At 40.9% G+C, this 15,805-nt stretch overlaps 1 protein-coding gene across 10 annotated transcripts in view; it reads right to left on the bottom strand.

Moving 5' to 3' along the window:
* The window catches only part of LOC121293192 (serine/threonine-protein kinase WNK1-like), a 209,452-nt gene extending 194,551 nt beyond the window's left edge, over positions 1-14,901 (bottom strand). For all 10 annotated transcript variants that reach the window (XM_041216001.1, XM_041216000.1, XM_041215993.1 and 7 more), the window contains exon 1: positions 13,046-14,901. In XM_041216001.1, the coding sequence (XP_041071935.1) occupies positions 13,046-13,837 (792 nt within the window). In that variant the 5' untranslated portion in view covers positions 13,838-14,901. The remainder of the gene's footprint in view (positions 1-13,045) is intronic.
* Positions 14,902-15,805: the final 904 nt, after the last annotated feature.

Consider the following 15,805-nt stretch of genomic DNA (forward strand, 5'->3'; position numbering starts at 1 on the left):
TGAAGTTCACTTTGGTCTTATGAATTAACAAGCAAAATATCTTTTAAAAGGGGAGAAATGTGTTAATTTTGATGTTCAAAGAGACTCCACTTGGAACCGAGAAAGTTAGTATGCAGGTGCAGCCAGCAATTAGGAAGGCAAATAGCATGTTGGCCTTTATCGCAAGGGGATTGGATACAAGACTAAGGAAGTCTTCCTACAGTTGTACAGGGTTTTGGTGGAAGTGCATCTGGAGTAGTGTGCAGTTTTGGTCTCCACATTTAATGATGTGTCTCTGATGTGCTTGCATTGGAGGCAGTGCAGCAAAGGTTCACTAAATTGGTCCATGGGATGAGGAGGTTGTGCTTTGATGGGAGATTTGAGTAAATTGAGTTTATTCTCTGAGGTTTAGAAGAATGAGAGTCAATCTCATTGAAACCTACAAAATTCTGAAGGGGCTTGATAAGATGGACACAGAGATAATTTCCATTGGTCGGGGAATCTAAGACATGGGGACACAGTCTAAGGAAAAGCAGCCAGTCATTTAGGGCTGAAATAATGAGAAATGACATTGTTGAATACATTTAAAGCTGGGATTTGGTGTCTCAGGGAATTAAGGGATATGGGGAGTGAGCAGGAAATGGCATTGAAGCCCAAGATCAGCTATGATCTTTTGAAAGGTGGAGCAGGTTTGATGGGCCATGTGGTCTACTCCTGCTCCTATTTCCTACGTTATGTCGATATTGCTACCAAGCTGCACTTACTCAGCAATAAAGTGCTTATCAGCGCTCAGTTTGGGTTCTACCAGGGCCACTCAGCCCCTGCCCTCATTACAGCCTTGGTCCAAATGTGGACAGAGAAAAGCTGACTTCCACATGTGAGGAGAGAGTAACTGCCTTTAGCATCAAGGCAATGTTTGACACACTGTGGCATCAAGCAGCCCTCGCAAAAGTGAAATCAATGGGAATTGAGGAAAACTCACCACTGATTGGAGTCATGCCTAGCAAAAAAGGATGATGATTATGGCTGTTGGAGGTCAATCATCTTAGTACCCAGAAATCCCTACAAGAGTTCCTCTGGATAGTGTCCTCAGCCCAATTACCTTCAACCACGTCAATAACCCTCCACCCTTCCCTCCATTATAAAGGTCAAAATTGGGAAAGTTCATTGATGATTGCAGTGTTCAGTACCATTCGCGACTTCTCAGATACTGAAGCAGTCAGTGCCCACATGCAGCAACAACAAGGCAATATTGTGCCTTGGGCTCATAACTGACAAGTTAACAAGAGAGAATCTAACTATTGGTACGATCCAGTTAGGGAGCAGCAACTTTTTGTTTGAAAATTTGAGATCCTAGGTACTTACTAAGAAAATAAAGCTACAAGATTCCACGGTTTTAAACAAAAAGAAATTTTACTATACAAGAGTCAATAAAGGAGCCAATGCTATCCTATGTTCCAACATCCAGAATTAACGAGGTAAATGTCAACTGACAGGCAAATTGTTGCAGAACACAAACCACACACCAAATGGCAGACAACAAAGGCAGGCCCCATGAATTTTCTCAGCAGCCCACCAGATGTCAGTGATCACTGCGAGTCACCAAGTCCTTCCAACTCTGTCTTCCTCACAAGGGATTTCAGCTCCTGTTACTTGCCGAATTCTCCCCACCATCAGCACCCAAGGGGTTGCTATTGACCAAAAACTGAACTGAGCCAGCCATATAAAACCCTGTAGCTCCAAGAATAGGTCAAAGACTAGGAATTCTGTGGCAACAAACTCAACTCCTGACTCCCCAAAGCCTGTCCACCATCTACAAGACAGATCAGGAGTGAGTTAGAATATTTTTCACTTGCCTGGATGAGTACAGCTCCAACAACATTCAAGAAGCCTGACATAATCCAGGACAAAGCAGCCCACTTGATTCAGATTCTATCAAGATCAAACATTAACTTCCTCCACCCCTGATGCACAGTAGCAGCAATGTGTACCATATACAAGATGCATTGCAGCAACTTGCTAAGGCCCCTTTCACAGAACCTTCCAAACAAGTGACCACTGCCACCTACAACAAGGACATGGGAACACACCACGTGCAAGTTCCCCTCCAGGCCACGCATTATCCTAACTTGGAATTATATCACCATTCCTTCACTGGCATTGGGTCAAAATCCTGCAACTCCCTTCCTGTGAGCACCGCAGATAGTCATGTCTGACCACATGAACTGCAGCAGTTCAAAGCAGCGGCTCATCACCACCTCCTGAAAGGCAATAGGGATGGGCAGTAATTGCTGACCTTACCAACGACACTCATAACCCAATCACAAATTTTTTTCTTTTAAAAACTACACAGGGATCACAGGCTTCAGACAGCAGGTCACAGGAGTCAAGTAACTTATGATAAAGGTTGACATGTTTAATTCTGCCTTTTTCAGATAACCTTTCAATTCATAGTGTTAGCAATTAATTAACATTATCTGAGCAATTAATTATCAAACTTCCAGCATTTTAGTTAGCTTAATCTTTTATTTTACATTGCAGCTCTGATCAAAGGCCTACATTTATGTAGCACCTTTCACGATCACAGCACATCAAAAAGCACTTTACAGCCAACTGAAAGTGAATTTTGACGTATTGTCATTTTTGTAGTGTAGGAAACACAGCAGCCAGTTTACACCCAGCCAGCACCCACAAACCATAAAGTGAGGCAGGCGGAGGCCTTTAGTAACAACTTTATTTAAAGCATTAAAGACAAAAAGGTATTGTGGGTAAACTTATCTTATTTTGAAAAACAATCTTTTGTGTTTATATTTTGTTCAAAATCTTTGTTCAACATTTTCCCCCGTAACATACAAAGGATATTTTCTTTTAAGCTTAATTCACCTTCCCATTTTTTACTCATTCTTCTAACAGAATTGGCTGTTTCCACAAATTTTTGAAATAGATGCCCCTTGTTTGTTTTCTCACTAATTTCCACACGTGGTGATTCATATGGTCACTCACATTTCAATTCTGATCTGTTTTCCAATGTAGCTGGACACAAATCACTTTAGCAAAGGGTTACATTTACCAGAAGTATGCATCATATGCAAGACTCAACACCAAACTTTCTGTGGCCTTGCTCATGTTGAGACAAAGCATATGCTGTTACATATTAGACAACAATATCAGGAGCACTGATATATGGTGATTTAGTGAAACTGGGTTTTTAAATCCAAAGTATCAAATTGAGTGATAAGGCTCATGGAAACGATAAAGCAAAGATAATCTACATATTCTAATAAATGGCTATGTACTCCATGTTTCACCTTTTTAAAAAACACAAGAAACTCAGGTAGTCGTTTCAGGTTACAGCAGTCAAGGTAAAAGGTAAGGGTGTGATAAGGTAGCGTGATGTGGGAACTTGATCCAGAGATATGAAAGCAGCAGCAGAGGACTATTCAGATGTTGGGAGTTGCAAAAGGTTGCGCTGGATAGGAGGTCATCAGTAGTGGGAATAGGTTTAAGGGTCTGAGATTAAATTAGTAACATGATTTTAGGATGTGGGAGTAGTGGTATGAGCAAAGACAGCTGGTGAGCATAGAATACTGTGATAGGAATCTCAAATTTTGTCATTTTATTAATAATATAACTGAAAGGGAGGGGAGTGCAATGAATTAATCTTGAGATCAAACTCTAATCAGAGATGAATGGTGCAATTTTGAAACAGCGGACTAGCTCAGAGCAGTGGGAAGCGACAACAAAGGTCTGGGGCCACTGGTGGCTATATAGCACTGAAGACTTGGGAAGGAGTTGTAAGGATCCATGATAAATGAAGACGGGAATTAAGAGGGGTGTTCAGGTGTATAAGAGATGTGGGTGAATGATACCTGCGATGTGTTTGCAGGTCTAGAAGCATGCTGAAAAGTAGAGGGTGAAGTTCCATGAATTTCTCTATCAGCTCCCAGAAGTCTTTTCGCACTGGGAAGATAGGAAGTCACTTTTTTAAAAAATACTTAAAGCTTAAATTCTGCATAAATTATGTAGCTTGGATACCTACATGTAAAAACATATAGAAACACAACTATCTTAGTACTGGGAAAGTCACTGCTGGTTACCAACCTCACAAAATGAGCAAAGCCTGACTCATTATCTGTCCAAATTCCTCTAACCAGGTATGAGCTTTAAATAGTCAGCTCCCGGGTCATAGTCGTATACATGCGATCTTTTCTTAGGAGTGTCAAAAATGAGGACAAGAAGAAAGGCTTCCTCTGTGGCCCAATTAAATGGGTGAAGTAGCAAGATCAAATATTTACTTATGTTGGTAAAAGTGCATCTTAAACTGATAAATAATCTGTATAGACACAGAGAAGATGCTTAAAGACTTCAATTTATAGCCATATCTCAGTCTAACAAACGACTACTTCGCTAAATTCATTTTGGAAACACAAAGACCGAAGGCGGCAGTTGTCATATATAATTTTACAAAATGATCCACTTGGCTCATTATATCAGCCTTAATGCAATCAAGAGAATTATACTTCACAGCAAAATATATTTGAATCAGAGAGAGTAGATATTTTGGATGGCTGAGAGCTTATTGAACCAAATGCAAGTTGAGACTCCAACTATCTTGACATTTAAAACATTTATGATTGTGGACAAAGGAAGTGCTGACAGATCATTGTTTTAATGATTGTGGAATTGTCCTGCCATACCCTCAACTAGTTTGTTTGCTGGAACCATAATTTGTGCCGTTGTTATCTCTAGACTCAACTATTCCAAAGCTCCTCTGTCTGGACTCCCACTTTGCACCCTACAGAAATTTAAACATCCAAAACTCTGCCTTGTCCTAAATTACACCAAGCTCCATTCGCCCTTGCTCATGGATTTACAGTGGCTCCCTGTCTTACAACACCTCAATTGTAAAAATTTCATCCTTGTTTTTTTTCTGAAAAGCACTCCAACCCTCACCAGCCCCACTTCTATAATCTCCTCCAGCTTTACAATCAATATTCCCTATAAATTGCACTGCTGTGCAGCAGAGAAGTTCTTATGCAGACCAATTCAGATAAGCTTCTGGATTACCAGTGTGTGCACGGTTGCACATTTTATTTATGTATTTAGGTGTGCATAGTCACAGGCCAAACAATAGCCTCGTCAGCAGCTAGATGGAGTTCTTGAAGTCCAACTTCACACATTGTCAATGTCTGCTGACTATACGAGTCATTGTTTGAATTGCACCATAGCTGCAGCCTGGATGGTCTTGGTGATCCCACTGATGTTGGGTGGCTTCACAGAAGCCTCGGCCAGTCCGGAAACAGTTTAAAAAGGCCACTGTCACCAAGGGAGAGCGGAGCCAAGTGGACAAGCAGTAGGAGTACAATGAAAAAATGGTTTCACGTGAGTGTTTTCCTCTACCACTCCTCCTGCCATAGATCCTCAGCATGGTAGGTTTAACCATATAGGGCGGCGTGAGGAAAGGCATTCTGCTGGTGGAGTGAGGGGTCACTGAAAAAGGGCAGGTTTGGGTTGGGCAAGGTACACTACTGGAATTACCCTCCTAATGTGAGGGATCAATGTTTCTCAGGACTAGGAGCCACAAAGGGGGTGGGAGCAGGGGTGTGTGAATTGGTTGAAGAAAAGTACCTGTGATGATCATCATTATAATACTGTGGCTGCACAGAAAAATTAAAAAAGGTCCCATGTGCTTAACTGTTTACGCTGCACACAAAAAAGGAGGGGGCACTGCCTACAACCCTGCCAGAAACACTAAACATACAACTGGGAGGCATGCTGTGCACAATTTATCTTTCAATCAACTAGTCTGGATTCCAACTCTTTCTGGTCCAATGAGTAACACTGCTTCCATCACAGCAAAACACCAACCTTTGCTTCGGAGTTTTGCAGCAGGAAAACAACCACAAAGACATTACCCTGGGATGAGAAAAAAAAGCAAAGTATCGAGAGGGAAGGAAGTGAAGAGGCAAGATTCAGGCAATATAAACAACACTAATAAGCTAAATAAAAAGTTAGCACTATGGAACACCACTGATCAAGAATATTTACTCCAGCACTTAAACACGTACTATTACATATTTGTTCAGAATAATGAATTTAACTGCTTGGAAGAGAAATTGTTGGTTGAAGTTGAGTGGTCATATTTGATTACAAAGAAAAGAATAAAATCCAGACAAGGACCCATGTGCTAAATTCTAAACTACATTCCCAAAAGCAGCATAGTGTGGATTCAGCCTCTTGTTGAATTTTACTTAACTGTTTCTTAATCAAAGAGTCAAAAATCCCAAAACGTAACAAGTGCTATTGATCAAAGCCTGACATATTCTAACTTATACTCAAGGGATCTATGAAATATAGTTAAGTGGGTAACTTGGTATCATGCGGAGCAGAAATGAGCCAAGTAACGTTCACCGACAAAGGTTCCTCATCCATTTACAAACAAAACCATCAGGGCAAAAAGGTAAGGTTATCACATCTTCAGGAAATTCAAGCCTAAATGTTCTTGCCATGAAGCAGCATGGCAAGATTATTTGAAAACTTAGTTTAAGCAACGCAGCTGTTGCAACGACTATGCAACAAAAGTATTTCCCAACACATAAGCATGGAATTGAGAACAGTGAAATACTTCCAAAGTTCGCATTCCAAGAAGCAATAGATTTCTGCAGTTTTCAGAGGAGAGAAATTTCATTTTCAAGTTTCATCAAGGCTTCCCCAAAATTATTACACCAAGCCATAGGCATGATTGAGTTTTTTTTTCAGGGAAAGCATTTTAAGTCTTTAAAATTCTGTTGCACAATACAATTTATTTTTGCAACATTGAAACAACTACCTAAGCCCCCCCGCCTCAAAATACATGGTCTATAAACAAGCAAACCTGGCTTATTTTTACCACGATTTCTTACAATTTCTACTAGTTCATACTATTCTCAAATTTGTGATGCACCTTCATTGAACACAGAGTTCCTGGAGGTATCATTTTACACCATAAACTTCTCCACACCACAACAGCAGACAAAGATCACAAAAAAGGTTACAGCCTTGGTTCGAACATGGACTGAAGAGCTGAACTCAAGAGGTGAGAGTGAGTGCACTTGACATCATGGCTGCATTTGACAGAGTGTGGCATCAAGGAGCCCTAGCAAAACTGGAGCTATTGGAAATCGGGGGAAAACTCTGCTGGTTGGAGTCATAACTAGCTCAAAGGAAGATGGTTGTGGTTGTTGGAGGTCAATCATCAGTTCCAGGACTTCACTACAGGAGTTCCTCAGGGTAGTGTCCTAGGCCCAACCATCTTCTGCTGCTTCATCAATGACCTTCCTTCCACCATAATGTCAGGAGAGGGGGATGTTCGCTGATGTCTGCACAAAGTTCAGTATCATTCACGATTCCTCAGATACTGAAGCAGTCCATGTCCAAATACAGCAAGACCTGGACAATATCCAGGCTTGGGCTGACAAGTGGCAAGTAACATTCACACCACACAAGTGGCAAGCAATGAGCATCGCCAATAAGAGAATCTAGCCATCACCCCTTGACATTCAATGGCGTTATCATTGCTGAAACCCCCAATGTCAACATCCTGGAGGTTACCATTGTTTGGGAAGGCAACAGTTAAAGAAGTTAAATTGCTAATTATTAAGTTGTTTAACTAAGTGCCCATTTTGTTGGATAAAAGGGATAACAGCTGAGACTAATGCTGTCTGTGGAGAGTTTTATGACAAGCAATAAACTCTGTCTGAAGGAGTCAGTCTTGGTTTCTGTCTTCATTTCTAAACAGCTATTGGAATTTAACCCATTGGCCAGAAATTGAACTGTGGCTACAAGAGCAGGTCAGAGGCTAGGAATCCTTTAGCGATTAACTCACCTCTTGACTCCCCAAAGCCTATCTACCATCTACAAGGCACAAGTCAGGAGTTTGTTGGAATACTCCCCACTTGCCTGGCTGAGTGCAGCTCCAACAAACCTCAAGAAGCTTGACAAAATTCGAGGACAAAGCAGCCCACTTGACTGGTACCCCATCCACAAACATTCACTCCCCCACCAACACTGGCACACAGTCGCAGCAGTGTATACTATGTACAAAATGCACTGCAGAAACTCACCAAGGCTCCTTAGACAGCACCTTCCAAACCCACAGCTGCCACCATCTAGAAGAACAAGGGCAGCAGATGCATGGGAACCCAACACCTCAAAGCTCCCCTCCAAGCCACTCAAGATCCTAACTTGGAAGCATATCGCTGCTCCTTCACTGTTGCTGGGTCAAAATCTTGGAACTCCCTCCCTAATAGCACTATGGGTGTACCTACACCAGTTCATGAAGGCAGTTCACCACCACCTTTACAAGGGCAATTAGGGATGGGCAATAAATGCTAGCCTAGCCGGCGATGCCCACATCCCAAATGAATTAAAACTAAACTCTTAAAATATAGCTTCAATTCTTTAAATATAATGATTTGCGACATTCACCCAAACCTTCCAACAGATTCTCAGCTGTTTGTAACTAACCACATGCTTGAGACACCAAAATACATAGTGAGCCATAAACTTCAGTGGCACACTAGTTAATCTATCCCTTTGTACATTGCTTTTCTAATACACATACATGACTCACTAAATACACAGTAATCGGTCAACCTAAGTTCTCATGTCACCATCTTAACTGCAGGAGTTGTCCTTATATCTTTGTAATATGCGTGTTAAAATTAATTTGCAATTCTTCAGTTACCAGATGTCACCTGATGTTATCCATACCTCTTCCATTTGTCACTAGCATACAAATAAAATACCTTGCCAAGCAATAATCAGCATGTCCTTCCAACATCATTTTCACCAATTGAAGATAAAAAATATTGTTGAATTATCAGTTTTTAATTAGCAAAATCCACAATTGATGCATTACAAAGAATTTAACTCACTGTGGAAAATAGCAAGAAGTGGGATTACAATTCCAATTATTGAACAGTGTTGGCTATACATTTAGGAGAATGCCTGGAAGCGAGGCCTGTTATTTCCTCAAAGGAACCCAAACATAAAGACTAATTATCCAGATTGCTCATCCAAACACCCAAGTAAGCGAGCACATCTTTTCAACTGAAGAAGTAATGTGGAAGATCATCAGAAAGTAAAAGGGGGTGGGAGAGAGAAAAGAGAGAAAGTGAAATTTATTACAATTTGTAAAAATGGAACAGGAGATACAGACTTTTTAAAAGCCTGTTAGAGGGTCAAATTGACTGCCACCTGTCAACCAATATTTCAGTTACCTCAAGGAAAATGACCAATGCCTAAACTAATGGTTGGTAGCTTAAATCATGCCGGAAAATTATACCTAACATGGCTTAAAAATATATATTTTGTATATATGTATAGAGTTGAAAGCCAGACTGGAATAAACAGACACCCCAAAACTATATTGCTGCACAGTACAGCATACACCATGTGACATTACGGTTTATTCCCCTCCAGGAAAAGGCATACCACTGGCAGAAAATAATTACATTGTGAATAAAATTTAAAGAGCAGAGTGTCACAAGATCTCCAAAAAACAGTAATAGTGTTGGTAATTTATATATTCTGGGTTTCCTGTCACGCTTCTACATCCTACTCAAATTTCTGCATTACACTACAAGTGTTTTTGTAACGTACCACAAAAGTTTAGACACTTAGTTGTACAAAAAAAGCCAAGTTGTTGATAAGACAAGTAGCTGAAAAGCAATTAAACTCTGAACTCAGCTACAAGACTATGTGGCCTTAAAAGGATCAGACAACAAGGTATTGTGCATCATATGCCATAATGTTCCTGTCCTTATAAAATAACCTATCAGAAACACCATTGGGTTCATATTTTAGGTGTGTCACGGCAGATAATAGTTCTATGTTCATAATTTAGTTCCTGAAAAACTGGAGCCATTGGAGAGCACTTCACCACTGTCCACATATCCTGCTGAACTAACTGACCACTAACCAAAACAAAAATAAAAATACCTGGAAAATCTCAGCAGGTCTGGCAGCATCTGCCGAGAGGAACACAGGTAACGTTTCAAGTCTGTATAACTCTTCAACAGAACTAAGTAAAAATAGAAGAGAGGTGAAATATAAGCTGGTTTTGGGTGGGTGGGTGGGTGGGGGGTGGAGAAGGTAGAACAAGGCAAAAGAGAGATACGGAAATCCTGTCGGAAAGAAGAGCAATACTTCTTCAAGGTAGGCATTCCTTGAAGACCACTATCCACTTAGTTCAAATGACTCTCACCACATTTTCAAAGTTCTACAGCATCCTCTGACTCATCACAAGCAACACTATGGGAAATCAGCTAGCATTTGTAGCTTAACTATCCCTTGAAGATTTTAAAAACTGACACTTAGCTTCAGAAATTTAAACATATTTATATAGCACTTTTAACATTATAAAACGCCCCAAGGCGCTTCACAGGAATGTTAAAACACAATTAGATATCAAGCCACAAAACAATATTAGGGTAGATGGCCAAAAGCTTGACCAAACGATGTGTAGGTTTTAAAGGAGCATCTTAAAGGAAGAAAGTGAGGTAGAGAGTCAGAGAGGTTTAGGGAAATATTTTCAAAGCTTAGGGCCTAGGCAGGTGAAGGCAGGGCCACCAATGGTGGAGCAACTAAAATCAGGGGTGCTCAAAATTCACAATTAGGTGAGTGCAAATATCTAGAGGTTGAGAGCTTCGAGGAGGTTACAGAGATAGCAAGGAGAAAGAGTCATGGAAGAATTTGATAACAAAGTTAAGAATTTTAAAAGCAAAATGCTGCTCCACCGGGAGCCAATGCAGGCAACGAGCACAAGTATAATAGGTGAATAGGATTGTTGCAAGTTGGGATATGGGCAAAGTTTTGGATGACCTCAAGTTTATGGGAGAGTTTGGAAAAACTGCCTCAAATGTGCTGAAATAGACAAGTCTAGAGGTAACAAAAAGGTACGGATGAGGGTTTCAGTCGCAGATTGCCTGACTCTGCCCACCTCAGCTAATGTCATGGAGGTGGAAGGTGGTGGCAGTCTTCGTGACAGCGCAAACATGGTCAGAAGCTTATCTTGGGGTCAAATATGCCACCAAGATTGCAAACAGTCTGGTTTAGTGTCAGACAATTGCCAGGGAAAGGAATGCATCATTAGCTAATGAATGGAGTTTGTAACAGGGACTGAAAACAATGGTTTCAGTCTTCCCAAAATGCAATTTCAGGTAATTTCTGCTTATCCAGTACTGGATGTCAGATAAGCAGTCTAATAATGCAGCAATAGCAGAGGAATGATGAGGTAGAGCTCATCAGCTAACTCATGAAAACTAAACACTATTTTGGGATGATGTCACCAAGGGGCAGCATGTCCATGAGAAGTTGGAAGAGACCAAGGATAGATCTTTGGGGGGGACACCAGATGTATTGGTGCAGGAGTAGGAAGAGAAGCCATTGCAAGTGATACTGTGGCTACAGTTAGATAGCCAAGAATTTACTGCACCCCTAAACCATTGTATATTTTGTATAACATACATGGGCCTTACTTTCAAACTTCGTATCCATTTTGATATTTCTGATACCTCTAAATTGCCAACTGATTGCCAATTATACACAACTGAATTTTTCACCTAGACTGAATCAAAATAGATAAGCACATTGAAGGGCAAGATCAGTGTAATTATGCAGAATTCTGCAAACTACATCAATATTTTGTTTTAAATATTGGTCAAAAGCAAAATATACAATTAACATAGTGCCAATAAATAAAAGCTTTTAAGAAGTTGCACACACACCCCCCCCCCAACCACCCCCCTCCTCCAACACCAACCAACCAACCAACCAAAACTAGCACAGGGCATTACCTCCAAGCCACCGGTAATTTGGTCAGTTAATAAGTGTGCAATGTTTGGGAAAAATGCTGCAGGTCCTGCCATGGAGTTCAACCAGACCTCTGTGTACCTGCTCTGATCAGGTTCTTCTGGCATTTTTAGCCTTCCCCAAATCCTCCTCTTAAAAATATGAATCAGAAGTTTGTGGGTTAAAGTGCCACTCTAGAGACTTGACTGCATAATCCAGGCTGACACCTCAGCGTTGCACTAAAATAAAGTGCCACACTGTTAGGAGATATTGTCTTTTGAATAATTTTAAATTGAGGCCCTGTCTGCCCTACTGTGGTTTTGAAAGATCCCATGGAACTACTAGAAGAGCAGGAGAGTTCTCCCCAATATCCAGGCGAATATTTTCCCCTCAACCATCATCACAAACAAATAACGTTATTGCTTTTCCTTTATTAAACAAAAATGTACCTGTCAGTTTTGTCATTTCTCACCAAATACATTAATAACCCAAAAATATGTAAATATATACATGAACAAGGCACACAGCACAATCCCTGACATGGACTGTTACATCAATAGTGCGCCGTGGAAACTAACTACACAATTGCTTACCGAACGAGAAGTAACATTCATTTTGGGCTCTACTACAACTCAATTATAAGGAAGAACTTGAGCCACAGAAATAGGAATGTTCTTGGTCTAACATCCAGTTTATCCTATTAACTGAATTCAGCAGTGGTGATCGTAGAAATCCAATGGCCTCAGCATCCCACGTCAAGGGCAAAAAAAAGGTTCCCAATTCAGATTATAATCTAGCCATCCCTAATGGAATTATTCTTGTGCAAACATTCAATGTGATGCACCAACCGTCGAATCAGCCAATGCTCAATATCAGAAGGCCATTACCAAAACTAAATCTGAGCAACAAAAAGTTGGAATGAAAATCAGGAAAAGAAAATCAAACAGCTTTTAATGGAATTGAACTGAAGTTATTCAAATACTTTGGTAGTCAACCCTTCTTTAAAAATAAAAACTGAAAAGCTGGTTTATACTTTTGAAACTATGCTACCATATGAGAAGTGCATTAATTGACAGATTCCAGTTTAAGTTTGCCCTAAATGTCGCATCAACCCTTGGTACTATTATAGTTCCTTCGACAGGACCAGCACTAATGCAACAAGGAGGGGTTTAAAGAATGCGGCCAATCTTCCTAATTAATGCAAACATAACTTCCACAGAAGCATGAAACTTACCTGCAATTCACACCAAGCTACTTCCACTGTCGTCTCTGTGTCTAGACCTTTATAGACAGTTTTGAAAGATCCTCTCCCAATTTCTATGTCAAACTTCAAAAACCTCCCATCAGGGGAAGTTGCCACAGCCTTAGTTTCTATTTCTTCATTATCCTCTTGCGCCTTCCTCTCAAGATTTCTTGCCTCCTCCACACTGTCATCTTCGTTGACTTTCAACTCGGCTTCCTCTTTAATTGGGGCAGTTTTTTGTTTTTTTCTTTCTTTGCTGATAATGCTGCTACTGGTTGTACTCCCGGCATGATTGCAAACATCGACATCGGGTGAACGGACGGTGGCTCTCGGCGGTTCATCGCCAATTCCAGCGACTGTGCTTCCGTCTTTCGTACTGCCATCAGTACACTTCTCGCATTTTTCTATGGTAGCTGCAGCTGTGACCGAGTCAACAGTCGTTGCTTGTACTGGAGCCTGCGCTTCGTTATTATTGGTGATACTGCCTATTAAGGTAGCTGCATTATCCGATTCGGGTGGAGAAACAATAATGCAGGTCTTACTGGGCAGATGGTCCAACGCAGTAACGTTGGAATCGCAGATCACACTCCTCCTGATAAAACGTTGGTGCTCTGCTTTGCTGTCCTTGTCCATAGTATGTCTCCGTCTCTTGAGAGCCTTAAACTCTTCCTTTTTTCTCAAACTTACTCCAAAACGTTCCCCTATTGTCGTATCCGAACTGGAATTCGTACCATTTTTAGGGGGGCGCAGTAAAGACCCAACATTGTCTGCGCTTTCCGACATTGCCACAAAAACCTCGATTCCCAAAAGGTTCCAAAACAAAAAAAATGCAGTGGTTTCTTTAAACAAGATTTCAACGCAAGACAGAAAGCCAAGCGAATGATTGAAATGCAAAAAAAAACAGTACTAACTACGAAAAGAGACAAATGCAAATCGATTTTCTTTATAGAGTCAAAATAATTCCATACTATATTTGTGCAAAGGGTCGGGTCCCTGGAACAGAAGCGTTCCTTTATAAAAAATAAAGAGAGACACAATATTGTCCAACTCAATCAATTGCGATGCAGCGACATAAACGTGGACCAAATGATGTGATCCATCCATCCTTAATTTAAAATCTCCGAACACTTTTCATCCAATCTTCATTTCTCAAAAGGGAGATAGAGAAATTTAAAATGAAAAAATCTAACGATGGAAACTGAGCCAAAAATAGTCCCTTATTCTCGAATAAGCTCCCAAAAATTAGATACTTAAAAACGTCCATAAAGAAAAGCAATCAACGCAACAATCCGTTTCACAGCGATATTGCTAGCGTCTGTTCCTTCAACAGCAGAGCAATTCCACAGTTATGGGGGAATATGTTGAGTCGTTTTTTTTAAACACAGATAATGTACAGCGCCACAACTGTTCCGTCGATGGCCATAAGATTCTGCTATTCCAGGCTTTCAAAATGGATGCGATGTCTATAGTTTAAAAAAAGTCAGCAAAATTCAAACAAGCAACACAAGTCCGGGCTGCCAGATGGAGTAGGCCTGGAAGCAGCAACAATAGAAAACCCCAGGGTAAGGTCGAGCTGCCCGGGGAGAGGCTCTCACTGCAGAGCTGTCCACATACGTAACATCCCGGCTTCTTCTCTTGCTCTCTCACACTGGAATCGATTTTTCAACAAGGGAAAAAAAAATCACCAACTTTTTTCTTCTACAGACAACTACAATGAATACCCGAGCCCCCCGCGGAGGAGGGGGGAGGTGAAGCTGGGTAATTAAGCGGGTATATCAGCTCCAAGCTCTTCCTCCCAACTGTAAATGGCGGACACACTGCCTTTCGCACACTGACTGGCACTTACCGAGAAGCTCAGCGCTCGAGCTCAAGGCAGCCCATTCACATGCGCGACACGCAGCGCACAGCCAGTTGGGAAACGTAGTTTTTCCATTTCTATTGATGGCATTGGTGCACTACTTCGTTTGAAACACGCAAAAAGCAGACCTACAACTCCCATGATGCAGCGGGCGCTTTTCAGTTGGTTGGCGTTTATTTATCCCGCCCACTTTGCGTCGCTGCAGGAACGTTGAACCGAGCACGTGATTTGGACAATAGGAGGACGGAAAGAGAGTGCTGGGCTCTAAAGTTTCTATTTAAATCCTTAGTCATTCATTTCTCAGCCGTGATTCTTAAAGGGAAGGTGTTATCTCTATGAAAATATACTGTAAGCTTTCCCAATTCTTCCTTAAATAACAAATCGTACATCGTTGCCTGATGGCGTGGTATTAGGATTCTCTCCTGATGTTGTACCTCCCCAAATGAAATAAAACCTTTGTGAGTAACGTAGTTCACCATTGCAAAGCAAATATAAATCTGAAATAAAAAGTATGTTGCCAATGCACAACAGGTTACAGCGTTTGAGAAGAGACTAAAGCTAGTTATGGCACTTAGGGTGCGTATAATTTATCAGAATTCATTTTATTCTGAATTGTTAATTACTGAGGGCCTACTAGGCCTCATTATAACCACGGCACTGAGTATTGCACCATCACTGGAAGAAGTTAAAATACATGATCAATAGCTGAAAACTCTCACCTTTCTCATTAATTTTCCTCTGACTGCGCTCATTTCTTGGTTTAGCTTGTTTGAATGGTTACACTGACCAGCAGTAGTGTAAGGCTATGGACCAACTTTTGAAGATGGTCATCCACTCAGGATGCGTGCAATGATCCAGACATTGCAATGAGGAAAATTGAAGTTCAAAAAAAA

The sequence above is a fragment of the Carcharodon carcharias genome, chromosome 21, assembly GCF_017639515.1.
Source record: "Carcharodon carcharias isolate sCarCar2 chromosome 21, sCarCar2.pri, whole genome shotgun sequence".
NCBI lineage: Eukaryota > Metazoa > Chordata > Chondrichthyes > Lamniformes > Lamnidae > Carcharodon > Carcharodon carcharias.